Below are 22,375 nucleotides of genomic sequence, written 5' to 3' on the forward strand. Positions count from 1 at the left end.
AGGCTGGCAGGCAGAAGCAGTTAGGGGCAATCAGGCAGGCAGGCAGGTGAGCAGTTGGGAGCCAGCAGTCACGGAATGTGAGAGGGTACAGGGTGGCTGAGGGACCAACCTATCAGTGCGCGAATTTCATGCACCAGGCCTCTAGTAAATATATAAATAAGTGGAACAACAAATTGATGTTTCTTTATCTCTCCTCTCTAAAATCAATAAATCAATAAATAAAAATGTAATCAACGTCTAAAAAATTGCTATTTTATACTCTTTCTATGATAATTCCAGTATCTGAAGTGTGTGTCATTATTTGTTGTCTATTATTTCTGCATGTTCTTTTCAGGATGTCTCCTTGTATACCTGCTATCTTTGAAAATGTGCTGGAAGTTACTAGAAAAAGGGTACATGTGCATGAATACTTTGATGTTTGAGATATTACATTTCTCTAAAGATTATATTCATTTGCTTTAGTCAGTCACCTGGGCACATCACCAGCCTGATCAATATTGTAGATTTTGTAGGCTGAGGTTCCCTATACCTCCAAGATGAGCTGAATCTGAGAGACATATTCATCTCCAGTTCAACATTTTCTTGAAGGTGGTTTCATTTGGGGTTCCAGTTCAACTGTGGGGTGATTATTCAGAATCCCAGCTTTCAGCACTTTTACACTTGTACCCCTTATATTGCATGTCCACCGACCTCACAGCTGAGATTCACAGGGGTCTCCTTCCAGCAACAAATGGCTTCAGGCGAAGGCAGCCCTGAGTGTTGGAATTACAAACTATCTCTTGCTTCTCTAGAGTTTGATCACTAATTCTTCACTCCTGTTAGCTCTTTGGAATGCTTTTCTTTTCTCAACATTCCATCCAGCTACGTTTTCTATGGAAGAGTGGGTCCTAATTACCTAGGCCACCATTAATGGAATAGTAACCCTTCACTTAAGCTTCATCATCCTCCCTCCAGTCGTCCTGCACATGTCCTTCCTATCCCGGGGAAGGGAACAGAAGGGAAGAAAGACAACGAAGAGATGGTGTCTGTTTTTATGACTTTGTTTTAGGGGAGTAGAAACTTACACTTCCTCAGGAAAAGCTACACCTTTTCAGAGTGAGGAGATATGGTTACCTAGAGTTTCTCCACTTACCTAATTTCATATGCTCAATTTATCCCCATTTTGTCCAGTGGGTCACGCGATAGGAGATGACAGTGTCCAGCCACTGGGCAGAGCGACAAAAGAGGGGATGGGTTGACCTGAGGTGTTCTGCTATGGGGCACAAGTGGCTGCTGGCGGCCACTGGACTGCCTGGCACCGGCAGCAGGATGCTAGGCAGAGAAAGCGCTCGCCCAGTGGGAAGTGAACACGAAGTGCAGCGCACATGCCTACACAGACCCTGGTTACTTATATGTACCCTGACCCTGACCAGAGGTAGAACCCAAACCCTTGGAATACCAGATGACACACTAACCAACTTAGCTGCTCAGCTAGGCCCACTTTCTATTTATTGTACTTTTTTCGCTGCCCTGTTCATTGTTATTAAACAAAATTAACACACTGTATGTGGGAAACGTATTTATACGTTTTACGTTGACTGGTAGTAGAGCACGGGACACGGATTAATACGTTTTTTATAGACTAGCGGTAGGTAATGTATAAATACGTTTATTTTTATACTTTTTTATTGCTCTAAAGGGATGCTAACATGCAGATATACGAATTCCAAAGGACAAAATTTGGATCTCTCACACATACAATGGTGAATTATGTATGTACTTCCAGGTATAACAGTAATCTATTCAACTGCATAGAGTCATCCCTTCACACAATTCTCTGCCTTGCCACATATTCAGTGCGGTTCTAAGAAAAATAATTCAGTATACATTTGATAGTAAATCACAAGTTTCATTGAAAAAAAACGTAAAACTAAAGTTATCGTAATTTTACTGAACGTTGCCATCTGCGCAAAAAAATAGCAAAAATGGCCCACGCCACCTGTTAGCGCACAATAAAAACTACCCGCAAACAATGTGTTAACAGTACTGCTTACCAATCTCATACTCTCCCTGTTGGTAGGAATATAAACTATTAAACCTTTCTGAGGAACAATCTATATATCTTCCTATCTAATAAAAGAGAAACATGGTAATTAGCATATGACCGCTACCCTTCCCATTGGCTAATCAGGGCAATATGCAAATTAACTGCCAGCCAAGATGGCGGCCGGCAGCCAGGCAGCTGGAAGCGAACATGAGGCTTGCTTGCTTCAGTGACAGAGGACTCCAACGTTCCCCGCCTGCCTTGCCAGCCTCTGAGCTTGCAGTTTCAAACATTGTAACAAATATAGAAGCTAAACAAAACCCCAGAAACCCGCTTTCAGCCGCACGGCCGGGATCTCAGACCTGGAGTTGATACAGTGTCTCAATTATAGAACCCAAACAAACCAGATACCTGCTTTCAGCAGCAGAGGCCTCAGAGCTGGAGCCAGAGCTAAAGTTGGCCCAGAATTAAAAAGAAAAAAAGAAAAAAAGGAGCAGTTGGGAGCTTCAGTCACCCACCAGCCTGAAAACAGCCCTCACCCCTCACCCTGACTGGCCAGGCACCCCAATGGGGACCCCCACCCTGAAGGGTGTGTGACCAGCTGCAAAAAGCCATCATCCCCTCATCTAGGCTGGCCAAGCACCCCAGTGGGGACCTCCACCTGGAAGGGTGTGTGACCAGCTGCAAACAGCTATCATCCCCTCATCCAGGCTGGCCAGGCACCCCAGTGGGGACCCCCACCCTGATCCAGGACACCCTTCAGGGCAAACCAGCCAGCCCCTACCCATGCACCAGGCCTCTGTCCTATATAGTAAAAGGGTAATATGCCTCCCAGCACCGGGATCAGCATGACAGGGGGCAGCGCCCAAAACCCCTGATCACCCTGCGGCTCTGTGTGTGACAGGGGACGGGGCCACAACATCCCTATTGGCCCTGCTCTGTTCCTGACAGGGGAAGGCTCCCCAACCCCCTTATCAGCTCTGCTCTGTGCCTGATAGGAGGAGCTCCCCAACCCCCTGATCGCCCTGCAGCTCTGTGTGTGACGGTGCGGCGCCCCAACCCCCTGATCAGCCCTGCTCTGTGTGTGACAGGGTGCGGCGCCCCAACACCCCCCCCCCACACACGGGCCCTGCTCTGTGTGTGATGGGTTAGAGCCATAACCTCCCCATCGGCCCTGCCCTGAGCGTGACAGTGGCGGCACCCCAACCCCCTGATCGGCCCTGCTCTGTGGGTGATAGAGGGCAGCGTCCCAACCCCCTGATCCGCCCTGCTCTGTGTGTGGCAGGGGGCGGTGCCCCAACTCCCCTATCGGCCCTAGTCTGTGAGTGACAGGGGGGAGCTCCCCAACCCTCTGATGTGCCCTGCTCTGTGCGTGACAGGCGGGAGCTCCCCAACCCCGATTGACCCTGCTCTGTGCGTGACAGGGTATGGAGCCCCAACACCCCTGATGGGCCCTGCTGTGTGTGTGACAGGGGGCAGTGCCCCAACCCCCTGATTGGCCCTGCTCTGTGCGTGACAGGGGGTGGCACCGCAACCTCCCCATCGACCCTGCCTTGAGTGTGACAGGGGGCAGTGCCCCAACCCCCCAATCGGCCCTACCCTGAGCGTGACTGAGGGTGGCATTGCAACCTCCCGACCCGCCCTGCTCTGTGCATGACAGGGGGCGGCGCCCCAACTCCCCAATCGGCCCTGCTCTGAGCCCAACCAGGGGCTGCACCTAGGGATTGGGCCTGCCCTCTGCCACCCGGGAGCAGGCCTAAGCCAGCCGGTCGTTATCTCCCGAGGGGTCCCAGACTGCGAGAGGGCACAGGCTGGGCTGAGGGACCCCCCTAACCCCGAGTGCACAAATTTTTGTGCACCGGGCCTCTAGTATCTAATAAAAGAGAAACATGCAAACTGACCACACTTCCACTACACCCACAAGCCACGCCCACCAGTCAATCAGGAGCAAGTATGCAAATAAACCCAACCAAGATGGCGGCAGCCACAGAGCTGGAGCAAACAGGAGGCTTGGGTTGCCCCTGGTGATGGATGAAGCCAAGTTTCCCACCTGCCCTGGCCATCTGTGGGCTCTGCTCAAGGCTACAAAGTTACAATTACAGAAGATAAATAAATCCCAGATACCTGCTTGCAGCCGCTGTGGCCTCCGCTCAAGGAGGGTCTGGGAGCCTAGGTTGCCTGGGGCCATGGTCAGACTGCAAACAGCACTTAGCCCCTCACCCAGGGTGGCCAGGCACCCCAGTGGGGACCCCCACCCTGAAGGGGGTGTGGCCTGCCTGCTAACAGCCCTCAGCCCCTCACGCAGGCTGGCCACTCCCTCATGGGGCAAGGGTCCCTGCTGGGGGGCTTGGCCAGCCTGCAAACAGCCATCAGCCCCTCACCCAGGCTGGCCAGGCACCCCAGCGGGGACCCACACCCTGAGGGGGGTGTGGCCAGCTTGAAAACAGCCCTCAGCCCCTCACCCAGGCTGACCACGACCCACCAGCAGGGACCTTCACCCCATGGAAGTGTGGCCAGCCTGAAAACCACCACAGGCCCCTCGCCCAGGCCGCCCCACGCCCAAGGGAACCCCCACCCTGATCCAGGACACACTTCAGGGCAAACCAGCCGCCCCCACCCGTGCACCAGGCCTCTATCCTATTAAAAGGGCAATATGCTAATTAGACTGGGAGACCTTCCAGGAGACCTTCCGGACGTTCTTCTGGACAAAGCCATGGTGGCAGGGCCGAGGTAGAGGCGGTTAGAGGCCAAGAGGGGAGCGCAGTTGTGGGTGATCAGGATGGTGGGGGGCAGGGCTGTTGGGGTAAACAGACCAGCAGGGGGGCCAGTTGTGGACAGGTAGGCCATCAGTGGGGGTCAGTTGGGAGTGAGCAGGCCAGGACGAGGATAGTTGGGGACGAGCAGGCCAGTGGATAGGGAAGGTGGGGACGAGTAGGCCAGCAGGAGTGGCAGTTGGGGGTGATCAGGCTGGCGGGGTGGGGGGAATTTGGGGGCAAGCAGGCCAACAGCAAGGGGCAGTTGGGGGCAAGCAGGCTGGCAGGCAGGTGAGCAGTTAGGAGCCAGCAGTCCTGGATTGCAAGAGGGATGTCCAACTGCCGGTTTAGGACCGATCCCTGTAAACTGGCAGTCAGACATCTGCCGAGGGGTCCCAGATTGGAGAGGGTTCAGGCCGAACTGAGGAATACCCCTTCCCCCGTGCGTGAATTTCGTGCACCGGGCCACTAGTGTATATATATAAAAGCCTAAGCGACTGTTCGACCAGTATCTATGACATTCACTCTCCACCAGGGGGCAGATGCTCAACACACAGGCATGGAAACATGAAACAGACTGATGAATGTCAGAGGGAAGGGGGAAGAGGGGAGGGTGGGAAGAGATTAACCAAAGATCTTATTATATGCATACTAAGGCCCGGTGCATAGATCAGTGCACTAGTGGGGTCCTTAGCCTGGCCTGAGGGGATCGGGCCGAAACCAGTGGTCCGACATCCCCGAGGGGTTCCGGGTTATGAGAAGGCGCAGGCCAGGCCAAGGGACCTCACCAGTGCACGAATCTGTGCACTGGGCCTCTAGTTTAATATAATGTCTCAAAAGTCTTGAAAATATTCCTAACCTTAGAATAAGAAATTTGTGTAAGAATTACTTCTCAAGAAATAAAAATGGGATATAGTAGGTGTATTGGTTAATAATGCGGATTTTGTAATCAAAGAAAACAGTAATTTCAAGAGAAACATCCAAAGTGCATTATTCAAAGTAATGTCCATCACTAGCTACGCATTTCCCCCATCTTTCAGGTAATTTGTGGATACGGTCCCAATACAACTTTTCTTGTTTTGAGGCAAACAATTCAGAGACCCAATTTTCCATTTCTTTGTCCATTTTGAAGTGCTGCTCAGGAAGTGCATGTGCCATCGATTGGTAATCTGAAGGAGCAAGATCTGGTGAATACAATGGGTGGGTTAATACTTCCCAGGCAAGATCTTTTAAGGTGTCTTTAACTGGTTTTGAAGTGTGTGATGGTGCGTCATCATGAAGCAAAATTACTTTGCCATGTCTTCTGGCACATTCTGGTAATTTCACAATCAAAGCGTGGTTCAAATTGATTATTTGTTGTCGGTAGGGATCAGTATGAACAGTTTCACATGGTTTTAGAAGCTCATAATAAACCACACCCTTCTGATCTCACCAAACGCAGAGCATTCTTCTTTCTGAAGCGATTTGGCCTTGCAGTCGATGTTGATGGTTGAACTGGATCAACCCATGATTTTGTGCGCTTGGGATCTCAAAATAAATCCACTTTTCATCGCCAGTCACAATTCGATGCAAAAAAAGACTTTCTTTCGTGCTGTTGAAGCAACATTTTGCTGATGACTTTTTGGTTTTCCTTTTGTCTTTCGTTCAGTTGATGTGGCACCCACTTTCCTTCCTTTAAAATCTTTCCCATTGCTTATAAACGATCAGAAATTGTTTGCTGAGCAACGTTTTAATCTTTTTGAAAGTTGTTTTTGAGTTTGACACACATCTTCTCCAATAATGCTTGTAATTGTTGGTCTTCAAACTTTTTCGGTTGACCTGGACATTCTTTGTCTTTCACATCAAAATCATCACTTTTAAAGCATTTAAATCCACGTTCACAAGTATCTTGAAATGGAGCATGTTCACCATACGTTTCCTGAAGCATATGATATCTTTCAGCAGCACTTTTCTTCAAAATAAAGTAATGAATTAAAACTTCCCTCAAATGTTTTTTTTTGCACGAAATTCAACATTTCTAAGTGTAAAAATATCTATGATGTTAACACCTTCAGAAAATTTGACATATGAAGTTTTGAAGCTTGCTGTCAATATAACAAAATAGCATACATATCAAATCGTATATCAACATATGTATAACTCCATCTATTAAAAAAAAATCCGCATTATTAACCAGTACACCTGGTATATTTAAATTTAGCTGTCATTTATGTATTTATAAAAGTGAAAAAAAGGATAAACATAAATATTTAACAATAAGAACTGATAAAATAATAGAGAATTCTATTCTATGAATACTAAACCCTCAGAGTAGCAATCAACATAGCTCACTACTGACAGTCCTATTTGGCAAACTCTGGCTTTTCCTTTTTGCACACCTTCTAAATGTTGAATCATCTTGTCCTGGGTCACAGTTCTAGCCCCTTTCTCTTAGCTAGTGCCTGCTTTAGGTAACCACCTACCATTAACAGGACTTGTTAGTTTCCAAAGTATATTTCAATTGTCTACTTCTCCCCAGCTCTAGTACTACACCCTTGGTCTAAGCCACTATTATGTCTCATCTGAGTTCATTGAGCTACTGACCCCTATAATCAATTATCCACAAACAAACCAGACTTTGTTTTTCTCTCCTGGAGTTTCCTCTTGAACTCTGAACAAAGTCCTAACTCCTAATCATGGCCTATAATGTTCTACATAACTGGCCCTTGCCCCCTCTCCAATTTCTTCTCTCACAAATTTCTTACAACTCTCACAAATTTCCTACAGCATGGGTCCTCCTCTAGTTCCTTAAAGAAGCCAAGCTAGTTCCTATCTTAAGGCCTTTAACTCTGTCTGGAACGATCTTGGTTTAAGCTGGCTCCTAATTCATATCTTTGTTTAAATGCTCCCTTTTCCAAAGATATGAATTAGGAGCTTCCCTGACCATCCAGTCTAAAATAGGCACTATCATATCATATTTTAATTCTCTGCATAGCACATATCACTATCTGATATACATTTACTTATTTTAAAATAAGTAACATCCTTGCACGTGAGCACCATGACAGCAAAGGCTTTGACTTGTTCACTGCCATGTCCACAAAACCTGGCTAAAAGTAGGCACTTCTGAATAAATAATGAAAGAATATTGTGTAACCATAAAAATATGCTGTAGAAAGATGTTTACAGTATATGAAAAAAGCAGAATGCACAAATATATGCAGAAAATGTTACGGAAAGGGGAAACTAAAGGGGAATGATTTGTTCAGAGAGTGATTTGGTCAGAAAGGTTCCCAAAATGTTGATGGGGCTATCTCTGAGTGACAAAGCCACAGGTTATTTTTAGCTTTTCTTTTGTTTAATTGTGTTTTCTGAATTTATTACAATGGAATACTTTGTATGAACTAAAAAACAAACCGAAGTTTATTTTTAAAAATTATTGCTTACCTTTAGAAATGGAATGACTTCTTTCATAATTGCTTTGATTTGTCGGTCTAGCTGCTGAGTATCAATTCTAGGACACGGGACGGTAGAAATCTCACTTACAGGTTGTTGTGAACTATGATTTTCACTAATAGGAGTTTCTATTTTTAAAAAGAAAAGGATAGCAAAATAAAGTCTGACATTATATGTGTTTACGCAAAATTCTACAGAAAATTAAATTATATTTAATGCCAAAATAATACAAAGAAACATCTATGTAATTTTAGCACCCCTAATAAAAGAAAGTGATTAAAAAACCATTATTATACATCAGATGGGCATTTAACTTTTATATATGGAACTATATAAAATGACTTTTCCTGTTAATGAATTCAACAACACACCTTTCAAATTATTAGCAGTAGTCATGGCAGCAGCACCGTTTTCATCCTCCATAGTCCTGCAGGTACATCTTGTGTTTGTGTTACTTTCAGCCTCAGTTTTCATACGTTCGTATTCCCTCATTCTGGCTAATGCTTGGTCTAAGTGAATCACGGTGTTACCTGCATATGGAACAGAAATATGGCTAGAAGATGTAAAATTGTTTCATGTACTCCTCTAAATTTATTAATAAAAAACTAATGTCTGAACATAGGAAAGGAAAACTAGCTTTAACAAGTTATAGGTATGGTACTTTTATTTAATCCTTAAAATAACTATAAAGTGGATGACAGCACCCTCATTTTCAGAGAACTTAAGTAAGCTGCACAAGGTTGCATAGCCAGTTAAATGTTGGAAAAGGAATTTGAAATCAGGTCTCTTAGATGACGAAGTCAATATATTTCAGTACACCACTTTGCTTCATTTAACAGTACAAAAATAAATTCCAAAATGTCATGCATATTCTGATGCAAAAACCTAAGCTAAAACAATCAATTAAGGCAAAAAAAAAAAAGAACTTAGAATGACATTTCCCAATTTTCCTTTGTCTACTTCAGACAGAATTAATGGTGAATGATTGTGCGGAAAACTAAAAGGGAATGGATTGGTCAGAGAGTGATTTTTCTCTATTATGAAATGAATTCAGTAGAGACTTGACAGGCATTTACTCAGAAGGGAACTGGCCTTAGAGTCCTCGATAATCAGAATAAGGCAAAAGGAAGATTCATTGCTTTGGTAAAAGGTAGATAACTAATGACAAGACAAGGTTTGGCCCTTTCCTTTGTAGTGGAAAAATGCCTTTGAAATAATCTAAATCTTGTTCCCATCATATACACAAACACCAGAATAATATGACATCAGATTACCATATGAACTAGTGTCTAGCTTCTTTTGCTCACTATGTTTCTGAAATTAATCAATGCTATTGTGTTTCAGCATTGGATACTCAGGTATCTTTTGATAGGCTACAGCCTGGAAAATGAATCAAGTGGTACTCATACATTTTCTTTTCCCTAATCTCCTTCCCAATTTTAGGACTCAGGGTTTATTTTCTCTACCTTTGAGTAATGCAAGCCTCTAAAACTTCTTTCATTATTATGCTAAGAAATTTCAATTCTTACCTCAAATTAAGAAGTTAACACTTTTATTAAAAATGTGATTGGATAAAGCATTGCTAACTTAGATTTTTCCGATTAACTGAAAGACCTAAGAGGATGACCTTTATCTTAAGAAAAAGGACATCACATTTTCTAAACTTCTATTACGCTTGCTAGAAAGTTGTGAATATTTTTCATAAGAACATAACAAGATAAGACCCCCCCATTTTCTTAGTATATGCTGTCAGAATGGTTAGATGATTTGTACAAGGTCCAAGAATTAACAAAGATTCCTGAATTTAGACTGATGGATAGATTTTTAAGTCCCTGTTCTGCCAGAACTTGTCCTTCTAGACTGTCACTTCCTTACCAATGCAATTCAAAGACTGTAGTAAAGTCATATAAGATTATAAAAAATTCTGCTTACCCAGATCATCTGTTGCAAAAGGCTCAAAATTTGAAGATACAGACAGGACACTAGCATTATCAGCATCATTTTGCTCACTTATTTTATGTGTTTCTCTCTCAAAGTTCTTCTCGTAAGTTTCCTAAGTTACAGTTTTAAGACAAATAAAAATCACTAATACTTCTTTTTAAAAGTTTGGTTATATTAAAATTATTAAAAAACTATTTGCATAAAACTATATACTTAAAATTATTATATAACCAAAGTTATGAAACATTAGAGAGTTATAGAAAACATTAAAATATTACATAACCTTGCAGAACACTTGTCCTTATGTAGATGACAATACACAGAGACAGCTACAGATTAAATTCTAACTTGGAAAAGTTAATGTTGCAAATTATTTCTCTACCCTCAGGGAAATTCTCCTACCTCCAAACCCGAACAGTGCCCAATACCTTAGACTATGATATATAGTTGTTTCATATCAGAAGAAAAACATGACAGCATCATTCATATTTTTTAAATCAACTTTATTAAAATATAATTTATAAACAATACACCCATTAAATGTACAGTTTGATGAGTTTTGAAAAATATGTGCACCAATGCAACCACCTTCCCTAAAAATAAAGACCATTTCCATTAACCCAGAAAGGTCCTTTATCTCCACTACACCTACTCATATGATTTCTATCAGCACAGTTTATTTTGTTGGCTCTAAAACTTCATATAAATGGAACCATTCAGTATGGTACTCTTCAGTGTCTGGCTTCTTTTGCTCACTACGCTTCTGAAATTAACCGATGCTTTTGTGGGTTTCAGAAGTTTATTATTTTGATAGCTGAATAGTATTCCATTGTATGGATATACCAGTTTCTTTATCCATTTATCTGTTGATGTTCCAGTTTGAGGCTACCATGACTAAAAATGCTATGAATAATAGTGTACAAGAATTTTTTTGAACGTATATTTTCATTTCTCTTGGGTGAATACCTAGAAGAGAAATTGCTGGGTCACATGCCAATGTTTTAACTTTATAAGAAACTACCAAACTGCTTTCCAAAGTGGTTGTACAATTTTACAATTCCACCAGCAGTGTGAGAGTTCCAGCTGCTCCAAGTTCACACCAACACTTCATGCTGTTTAATGTCAACCTTTATAGTGGGTGTAAGGTAACATCACATGTGGTTTTAATTTGACACTGGCCATTTACATATCTTTCTTCATGAAGCACCTGTTCAAATCTCTTGCCCATTTTTTACTGAGTTGATTGCCTTACAATTGACTTATAAAAGTTTTTTATAAAACAGTCTGAATTTCTCATGTATAGTTATTTGGCAACTATATATACTGAGATTATTTTCTCCTAATTGTAACTTTTCAAAAACAGAATTGAATCATTTTTTCTTTCATCAATCTTTGCTTATGTCAAAATCATGAAGAATTCCTTGTTTTCTTTAAGAAGTCATAGTTTTAGCTTTTTTTCTGGACTTCAAGAAATTTCAAATTAACTTTTGTCTTTAATATGATAAGGGGGTGGCATGAGTCTCACTTGTTTTTTTTTTGTTTTTTTTTATCCTCACCCAGGGATATGTTTTCATTCATTTTTTAGAGAAAGAAAGAGAGAAAAACATGGATGTGGAAAAGAAACAAACATCAATCGGTTGCTTCCCATATGTGCACTGACTGGGGGTTGAACCCTCAGCCTCTTGGTGTACAGGACAATGCTCCAACCAACTGAGCCACCCAGCCAGGTCTCACTTGTATTTTGACTGAAACTCATTTCATAATTATATTCTTTCCCTCGCTATTGATCTTTTAAAATTTTCTCTGATATTAAATAAAAGTTTTAGCCCCAATTAAAGAAAATTCAGGTATTGGTGAACACACTTTAGAAAATGAAACCATACTGTTGCTCCGTCAATTAAGACTTGCTGGTGGATGTGCTTTTGCATTTTAAAGCACTGGGAGCAGAAGATGCAAAGTGTTTCTTCCTCTGCTCAAACTTCAATTCCTCATTCTCCTTCACTTGTAATTTCCAGATGTCTACTTTTCCTTCTCTTTGTCCTGGGCATGAAGACTCTTATACATACCCTGAAATGTGTGTTAAAGCTCCATAAATGAAGCTCAAAGGACCTTGGTCTAGAAACATGGAGAATGAGACTCTTTATCTGTCCAATTTGGTAACACTAACCATGTAGCTATTCAAATTAAATAAAATTTTAATTTAGTTCCTCAATCCCACTAGCCACATTTCAAGTGTTCGACAGCACATGTCCAATGAATACTGTATTAGACAATGCAGATCTAAAACAGTTCCATCATTATAGAAAGTTCCACTGCACAAAACTGCTCTAAATCAACAGATATGAACCTTGGATGCTGTATTGCTGCTGCTAATTAAATGGCATTAATAAGGGAAGATGATGACGTCAATGCTGAATTTAAGTTTTAGATGAAAAATTAGAGAACTAGTTATTTAAATTAATACTAAGGGGACTGGGTGAAGGAGGGTAAAGAGGGAAAAATGGAAGACATCTGTAATACTGTCAACAATTTAAAAAATATAAATAAAATAAGCCCAGCTGGCGTGGCTCAGTGGTTAAGCATTGGTCAACCTATGAACCAGAAGGTCACAGTTCGATTCCCGGTCAGGGAACATGTCCAGGTTGCAGGTCCCCTAGTAGGGGACATGCAGGAGGCAGCCGAAAAATGATTCCCTCTCATCATTGATGTTTCTTTTTTTGTTGTTGTTAATCCTTACCTGAGGAAATTTTTCCATTGATTTTTTTTTTTAGAGAGGGAGGGAGGAAGAGTAAAAGACAGAGAGAGACATCAATGTGAGAGAAACACATCGATTGGTTGCCGCCTGCAAGCACCCCAACCAGGGATTGGGCTAGGGAGGAGCCTGCAACCAAGATATGTGCCCTTGACCGGAATCAAACCTGGGACCCTTTGGTCTGCAGGCCGACACTCTATCCACTGAGCCAAGCCAGCTAGGGCTCAACATTGATGTTTCTATCTCTTTCTCTCTCCCTTCCTCTCTGAAATCAATCAATAAAAATATGTTTTAAAAATAAAATAATTTTTTTTACATTTTTAAAAATTTATTAATACTATGATTATTTATGCCAATTCCCTACAATTATGGACTGAATCATTGTGAGTCCCCTACTCCCCCAAATTCATATGTTAATGCGATAGCATTAGGAGGTAATCAGGTTTAGATGAGGTCATGAGGGTGGAGCCCCATGATGGCATTAGTGTCCTTAGATAAAGAGGAAGCGACACTCGGTCTTCTTCTCACTGCCATTGTAAGCACCTGGGGAGAAGGTGGCCATCTGCAAGCCAAGAAGAGGGTCCTCAACAAGAAGAAAAATCTGCTAACACCAAGATCATAAACTTCTTAGCCTCCAGTACCATGAGAAATAAATGTTTAAACCATCCAGTCTACAGTATTGTGTTTACCAGCCCAAGCTGACTAAAGCACCTACTTAATTAAGCAGCATAGTACTTTTAAATTTCATTTACCAGTAACTTTAAAACCTTGTCAGGTTAACAATAAATTGTAACTCAATTTTCAAAATTTGCTATTGATGGTGCAGACCAATGTGCTCAAATCTTTTTAAATAACTTAAAATGCCCTAGCTGGTTTGGCTTAGTGGATAGAGCGTTGGCCTGTGGACTAAAGGGTCCCAGGTTCAATTCCGGTCAAGAGCACATGCCCGGGTCTTGGGCTTGATCCCGAGGAGTGGGCGTGCAGGAGGCAGCCAATCAATGACTCTCTCTCATCATTGATGTTTCTCTCTCTCTCTCTCTCTCTCTCTCTCTCTCTCTCTCTCTCTCTCTCCCTCTCCCTCTCCCTCTCCCTCTCCCTCTCTTCCTCTCTGAAATCAATAAAAATATATTTAAAAATAAATAAAATAAAATAACTTAAAGTAATGCTACCTATAAAATTTGAATAAAAAGGGAGGCACTGGAGTTAAGGATATAAAATTACTAAAAAATATTTAGAAAAAACACTTCATGCTCTCACTAAGTTATTTCAATGTCTAATAAACTTTAATGTAACCCAAGTAGCAATTCCTTACATTAATTTATCCTTGACATTGTAAAGTCAATTAAAACCATGTAGTTTTTAGACACAGGCTTACCTTCACAGTAGTATAGGCATTGGAGCCTAGTAGAGAAAGGTTTTAAGCAAAAAAAAAAATGATATGGGAAAGTATTGTCTTAAACATGAGTATAAGTTAGAGCAAAACTTCAGAAAAAAGTCTTCGATATTGTAAAAAAATTACTATATGTGAAGAGACAAGACAATCTTCTAAAAAAAACAAATACTTCAGAAAAAAATTATGTTAACATATCAACAATGGGCAGAAACAGAGTTATATGCTTTTAACTCTCCCAATAGCAGATATATGCTAATCAGTTATGGTACTCTTATTCATGGATATCCAGGTGCTAGAGATGGCATACAAAGCGTATTTGCTATTCCAAAACAACATATCATCTTTTATGACAGAATTAGGGTTGGAACCTTTAAACAGGTGATTTCCAAATACTTTGCATGTTCTCTATCTCCTCAGTATCCTAGTCATTTGTCATTTGGTCATTTAATAGCACCTTCCTGGCACCATAGCTCCTGTATGCTAGATAGGTGCTTATTTGGAGACCATAGTTTTTTGAAAATATATCATTTTCCTCATCACTCTTTTCCATTTCCTTTCTACTTTACTTAAAGTTTCCTTCATCAACTTTAATACATTAAATTACATTTTTGTCCTGAATGACTTTCTTTTGTCTAGGCTTCTCTTTTAGCCCAAAGACCTGCTTTATCTTATATTTATTTATTGAAAGGTTCTGACTGAATACAACAAATTTTACTAAATGTTATGAGTCAACTCCTGTGGTGAGCAAGAGATATAAAACACAACTATTTTAGACTATATAATTGATCATTTATAATGTATTTTGATTTTTTTTAAAGCTGAAAACCAAACATTAACACTCACAATTTATAACATTTTAACATTTGTTTAACACATACTGAAATTATGTATAGATTTCATTAATCATTATCAGCTTACATCATCTGTAGTAGCAAGGCTTTCACTGGGAGTAAGTTCTGAGTTTGACGCTATCCAAGTGCCAGAATTCACTGACTTTATATTTTTCACATCTTTTTCATGGTTCTCAGACATATGTGTGGATACTATGTCCTAAATAAGAAAATAAAATATTTATGTTAAAACATAAATGTTCATCAAAATTTAAAAGCAAAACCAGACAGAAGAACAAATTCAATATACCTCACCTCATAGGTTAACTATGAAGAAAAAAATAATACTGAAAAGTTGCTCAGAAAAAGATTTTATCTAAAAGCTATTTTAGCTATACAAGAACTTTTAAACAAAAGGCAAGAAGGCACATAAAAAACAGATCAAAAGATATAAGAACAAGCATATACTTCAGACATAATCACGAAGACAGCAATACCAGATAGGGTAGGAAAAAGAATGGTAAGTACAGCTACCTGCAATGCATATAAAGCCCTCTGTCTTAAGTAGTCTGTACTGAGTAGCTGAAGCTCATGGAAGAGTTCAATAAGAAAATGTGGACGAGATTCATTTTGAGAAATTAATGTAGCTACTTCAGAATAAATAGTATCCCGCAAAGCTTCGAACATGGAAAAATCACTCCCAGTCTCTGGAAGATATAAAATATCAGAAAGTTAACATTGATGCAATACATTCCTGACAATTTCTATTAACTTGTATCATTACTCTCAGCCTTAAGTTGCTTAAAAATCATAGCATACTTAATTCTATTTCAGGGCTTTTAAAGTATAAAGAAAAATCTTAAAAATACCAAGATAAAAATAATCATAAAAATATCAAGGTATGTACTGTACATTAAAGAAATATTTAAGTGTATAAGTAATATTATCTACAATTACTTGGACCACAATTATTTCTCAATAAAAAAATATCTGGAAAATGTTATACATTTCATAGGACTAATCAGTGGAAATCTTTCAACATCTGGATGAAATCAGCTAAGACAAATAATTTTCTTTTCTGGCTAATATGAACTTGTTACAAAGAAGGAAATTTCTTTAATAAGGAGAATAAATGCTACTAATAAAAGTTACTATTTTAAGTTCTATCTAGTTATCTACAAATTGTCAAATCTCAACTATGATACTACAGTATAGTATAAAAACTGAATTTGCAACTATAACATAAACATAATAGGTCAATTTTTCTATAGTATGACATACTGGCATATTTACTAACATACTCAGTATAAGTTGGAGCTGCCATGGAAATTTTCAGTTTCACAGAACCCAGGTAGCACTCTATTATTTAGCAAAAATTCTGCCATGTGTATTTATTGATAACAGAGAATATCACCCTTAATGATGTAGTCATACCTCTATTTTCAAGAGTTCAAATTAGGAACTGTTTCCATTTTTATTTCTCTGTGAAAAAAAATTATCTCCAAGTGGTTCTATCAAATTCTATAAACATTCTAGAGCAATAGAACTACATGTAGTTAAATATTTAAAATTCCAAAAATCAGTAATAAGTTTCTAACAAACAAAATTTAAAATGTTGTTTTAATATATTACGTTTTCAGATAAATATGTAAAGATCATAAAGATTTAATTCACTTTTTGCAAAAGAGGAATAAGAAAATGCAAAGCCAATAGGGTTTAATAAAATTTTGCCCAGCCAGTGTGGCTCAGAGGTTGAGAGTTGACCCAGGAACCAAGAGTTTACTGGTTTGATTCCGTCAGGGCACAGGCTCCAGGTGGCAGCCAATCGATATTTCTCTCATTGATGTTTCTATCTCTCTATCCTTTCTCCCTGCCTCTCTCTCTAAAAATCAATAAAGGAAAAAACAAAAAACAACTTTGCACTAATGTCCTAAATAAATTAACATGTTCAGGTCTCAATTTCCACAAGTAAAATATAATAAAAATAATAAATACACAACTTCCCTATCTTGCCTCAGACATTTATGAATATAAAATGAAATGATATATTAAAGTTCTTAGTATTATAAAATGTCTAAGTGTGATATATTACTACAAAAATAATCTTCTTATAAGCAAGAACCCAAACTATCTCTGTAGGAAATCTCAACTTATAGGAAAAACCCAGATATGATATGCAAACTTTCTATTTATATGTTTGACACAGTTAACTTAGAAAATGTGTTATCTCAAAAATAAGAATAAGCATATTTAATCTTTTTCATGCCTCTTTATGGTAAAATTATCACTAAATATGTATCATTAAAGGTCAAATTATTCCAAAATAATTGAATTATGTCAAACACATGCTTTTTCATACCTCCCTCCTGGCAAGAGAGGGGTGGAAAGTTTTTGCCATGTTCTCCTCCAGAACTAAAGGTCATTGATCTCAGTCAGGTTTCTCTGTTTCCATCTTGTTTTTGTTTGTTTTTTCTCATGGGGTTACAGGGCTGGGTTAAAAAGGTGAAGATGTTACCAGACAGGGAACCTACTAGTCGTCCTGAGTGGGACTGCCTCAGGCCAGCCACTGGTATGTGCAGGAAAAACTTCACAAGTCCAGGTGACTGTGAGGGTACATGTATTACAGCTGGGGACAGTGAAATAAGGACGGGCGTAGCACAGGAGCACCAACAGGAGAACCCAGGCGGGACCGCTTTAGCTCACTAGGAGTCAGAGAAAGGGGCCTTGGAGCAGGTTTGGGTGGTTAACCTGGGGAGAGCTACACTGCCCATTGCTCCCTTGGTTGCAAGTCTCATGGGTTTCCTTAGAGGTTAGGGATGCATGTCTGTGGGGGAGGATCTATCTTCTTTTTATCCTCTCTATTTTCATTGTTCTTTTCCTTAGGAAGTGCCACTGATATAATTCAACTTCGTGCCAGGTCCTTGTTTTTCTTCCTTAGATTCCCCTAAGGATTCATGACAGGCTTTTATTTTTTATTCATGTGCAGTACAGGAGGTATTGAAGAATATTTATAATTCTACTAGGGGCCTGGTACACGTAATTCATGTACTGGGGGGGGGGGGGGGGCGTGGAGGTGTTCCTCGGCCCGGCCTGTACCCTGTTGCAGTCCAGGAGCGCTCAGGGGATGTCTGACTGATGGCCGGCAGTCGGACATCCTTAGTGCTGTCGTGGAGGCAGGAGAGGCTCCAGCCACCACTGCCATCATGGCTGAGCTGCACTCCCCCTGTGGGAGCACACTGACCACCAGGGGGCAGCTCCTGAGTTAAGTGTCTGCCCCCTGGTGGTCAGTGCGTGTCATAGCAAGCGATTGAGCAACCTTAGCATATCATTAGCATATTACATTTTGATTGGTTGGACAGACAACTGGACACTTAGCATATTAGGCTTATTATACAGGAAATCACAAAGAACCATACTTCATGTAAATGCATAATTTAAGACAAAACCAGCATTTTGGAATCTGTAATTTTCCACTATCTTTATCACTAGAGGCCCAGTGCACGAATTCGTGCACCAGTGGGGTCCCTTGGCCTGGCCTGCGGGATCTGGCTAAAACCAGCTCTCCGATTGCCCCCAAGGGGTCCTGGATTGCAAGAAGGTGCAGGCCAGGCCGAGGGAACCCACTGGTGCATGATCGGGGCCGGGGAGGGACACGGGAGGTCGGTCAGCCAGATAGGGACTGTGGGAGGACTCCAGGGTGCGTGTGACCTGTCTTGTTCATTCCCAACTGGCTAAATCCCAACAGCAAGCTAACCTATGGGTTGGAGTGTCTGCCCCCTGGTGGTCAGTGCACATCATAGCGAGCAGTTGAGCAGCCTTAGCATATCATTAGCATATTACGCTTTGATTGGTTGAATGGCCAATCAGACACTTAGCATATTAGGCTTTTATTATATAGGATGGTCTCTGCATGTCACAGTTGTTTTTGTTTAATGGTTTATTTTCTATAGATGATGATAGGTAATGCAAAATAAGCAACTACAAGGCATACACAATACTTAACACTGCAAATCAAGAGGTAGGAATAAAATAACTATTTATGTTTGCAAAATTTATTAATGCTCTTAAGCATTTAAGACATACTAAATTAACTTTACTAAAACATGAAATTATAAAAACATTTTCTGTTACCCATATGGATGTGTTGGTTATATTACATACACTAACAGAAAATGAAAACCAAAAAGCAGCCAATTTTACCAAGGTAAAGAATTACAAATGAACGTCTTTGGAATTTTATGAGTATGAATTTTCTTTGACTTTTTCAAGCCAAATAACATATGCACTAAGCTAAATCTAAAAAAAAAATCAGAACAATGAAAAAAAACTAAGGATTTTTAGAACCAATGGCAAAAAATTAACATAGAGTGGACACCAAAACTAAACATATTGTTACCTGGCGCTTCATTGCATGCATTTCTGTTAGATTGCTGTAGTATTCTCCTAGCATGTGCTGTAGGAAAGGGCAGACATAGGATGAACATAAAATGTGTATGATAGGGTCTATAATATAAACAAGTGAATAAAAAATTAAATAAGCAAATTCCTTTAAAGCTGTTTGCCTGAACTGAAATGTTATCACATATGCTCCATTTAAAAATAATCTCATCAGAGAAAATATAAAACAACTTGCCATAAACTTGTATTAAAGTGCCTGATAGTGACCATAATAAACTTCTACCATTCACTTAGAAGTATACACATCCAGGTGAACCTTTCACATCTCTTTAGGGAGAGGAGGTCTGTATATTTTAATACCAGCAGTCATATATGTTACTCTCTAATAATCATATAACAAAAACTGTTACATGCTATTAAGAATTTTAGGGTAATGATTAATATTAAAAAATAAGTCTTTTTAGAAAGCATATAAATACACACAAAGGTATATTTACACTATTCAAACATTTTTCAATTCACTAAAATTCAATTATTTTCTTTTAATAAGTAAAATCTGACCAATAATCAATTTATGTAACTGATATCCTTTCAATTTAGTGCCTTTCCCTAACCTCTACCCAAACGTTTACTTTTGAAGACATCATTATTTGATAAAGGTAGTGAAAGGAGATGAAAATTACAAAATTTTGGTAAAATTTCAGGGTCAGGAAAATAAAATTGATATTTTTGCCAAAAAGATCCTAGACTTAACAGACCAGGATGAAAACTTCAGTTCTACCATTTCCAAGCAATATGACCTTGAGGAAGTCATTTCAAAAAAAGTGATGTTTCTTTTGTGATTACAAAAGTAATATTTACTGTAAAATTTTAGAAAATATAGAAGAGTTTAAAGATGATAGAACCACTATTAACATTTTGATACATTTTCTTCTAGTGTTTTTGCATTCAGATTTTTGTTTAAACATAGTTGAAAAAAACACACAAAACAAAACATAGTTGAAATCATACAGTTCAAACAATAATAAATCTCAATTTATTTTTTCCCATTTGTTTCCTTAGGATGGAGGCCTACAGAATTACTGAGTTAAAGGCATGACTTTTTGATGAAAAGCTGTGCCAGTTTATATTACTGGCCCTTTTTTGAGTGCTGTAAAAAAATCAGATACCCTCTCTGACCATGTATACTCATCTACAAATGGAAATAAAAACAATTCACAGGATTATGAAGCTCAAATGAGATAATTTATAAACAATGAAGCATAATACAAATGGTAGCTGCAACTATCATTTTCACTAAGGATCTTACTGGCAACTGAAAACTGACAGTCTATATTTACTACCTCCCTTACTCTCCACATTTCTTTGAGATGAACTTATTCTCTATAGATTATGAAAGTACTAGTGCTTATTTAAACTAAAACGGTGGCAAATACATATGACTCCATTAATCCAATAAACACTTACTGAGTGACAACCATGTGTCAGGGATCACACTAACTTTTAACAAATATGACAAGGCAGTATCTGTTGCCAAGGGACTCAAAAAGGCGATACAGACACTTAAACAGGTATATAGCAGATAATGTGATACAGGCAACAAAAGAGGTTTACACAGGCTACAACAAAAACAAAGAAGGGAAACCTATCCCAGCTTGCATTTGGATGCAAGTTCAGAGTTACAGAACTAAGATTTTATTTAAGAGGCCAGCAGAGGAAAGGGCTCTCACAAAGAGCAAAAAGGACTTGAGACAGAAAAAACATGCTGAGGTAACATGACAGCTATGGGAACATTTCAGTTCTGTGCCACTAGAAGAGTAGGTTTAAGGCAGAAGGTGATGAGAAATGAGACTGGAGAGGCAGGAAGGCATCTCTGCTGGCCAGATATGTTACATTATGGCGTATGGACTTTCTCCTGCAGGCATGGTTTGAAGCAGGAAAATTACATGATTGTATATCCGAATTCTTATTCAGATAAGATTTTCAGAATTCCAATTAGGATTTCCAAGTTAATGTTAACTATACTTTTCTGTTTAGAAAAATGAATCAAAAGCTAATATCATAACAATACAAAAAAGTTCCGGTTTATATTTCTTGACATAAAGAAATGTGTACTGTAATCTCTACATAAAACCTTGCAGATAGAAAAGTGTAACAGACCAATTTTCAAGACTTGTTTTAGTACAGCTTTTCAAACGTAAGATGAAGAAGTGCTTAAATTAAAGCAAACCAAAAAAGAACATACCTGAAGATATTTCTGCAGACCTACAACATTTTATTATTTTTTCCAATTGCTCATGACTCTTTCTGCTGGATACTTTTGCTTGAACAGGCTCTTCAGTCTGGGCTGAATGTCTGTTCCTATTTTTGCAAGGTTCGCATGTGCTAGACATACTGGCACTTTCATACCCTTAAGTAAAAAAAGTAACAATTGTTATCAGTTGTAACTAATTCAAACTGAAAGGGAAACTGATTTGCATAGTGAAATAGTACAGGTAACTCAACTGAGCATGCTGTGAAGGCCTGGTATAAACAGAATATGAAAGAGTAAATGAAATATCTTGGAGATACCTTTGCAACAGTCTTTGGAAGCATGGGGTAACAGTAATATATCCTATCACTCATTGTCCTTTGATACCCATCTTAATGAGCATATCTAATATGACCCAAATTCTCTACTAGACTCCAAGCTAACAACTTTTCAGTATTAGGAAATACAAGAAAAAATATTATATACAATCTATACAAAATATCCAACACAGAGAAGAATAATGGGCACTAAATAGTCAAATATGCCTGCCTTCTTACTATACCTTTTATGTAATGACTTAGTCTAAAAAGTCTTGCCCA

General features: G+C 39.4%; 1 protein-coding gene across 15 annotated transcripts in view; it reads right to left on the reverse strand.

Annotated features, from left to right (window-relative positions):
- Window positions 1–22,375, reverse strand: part of PCM1 (pericentriolar material 1) — a 92,299-nt gene that overhangs the window by 15,325 nt on the left and 54,599 nt on the right. For 12 of the 15 annotated variants that reach the window (XM_036296817.1, XM_036296828.1, XM_036296829.1 and 9 more), the window contains 7 exons: window positions 21,771–21,935; window positions 19,524–19,580; window positions 15,662–15,834; window positions 15,216–15,347; window positions 10,144–10,264; window positions 8,583–8,741; window positions 8,203–8,339 (listed from right to left, as the gene is read on the reverse strand). In XM_036296817.1, coding sequence (XP_036152710.1) covers window positions 8,203–8,339; window positions 8,583–8,741; window positions 10,144–10,264; window positions 15,216–15,347; window positions 15,662–15,834; window positions 19,524–19,580; window positions 21,771–21,935 — 944 coding nt within the window. The remainder of the gene's footprint in view (window positions 1–8,202; window positions 8,340–8,582; window positions 8,742–10,143; window positions 10,265–15,215; window positions 15,348–15,661; window positions 15,835–19,523; window positions 19,581–21,770; window positions 21,936–22,375) is intronic. The other 3 variants (XM_036296832.1, XM_036296830.1, XM_036296831.1) reach the window with 1 other exon arrangement.

The sequence above is a fragment of the Myotis myotis genome, unplaced genomic scaffold (assembly GCF_014108235.1).
Source record: "Myotis myotis isolate mMyoMyo1 unplaced genomic scaffold, mMyoMyo1.p scaffold_m19_p_3, whole genome shotgun sequence".
Taxonomy (NCBI): domain Eukaryota; kingdom Metazoa; phylum Chordata; class Mammalia; order Chiroptera; family Vespertilionidae; genus Myotis; species Myotis myotis.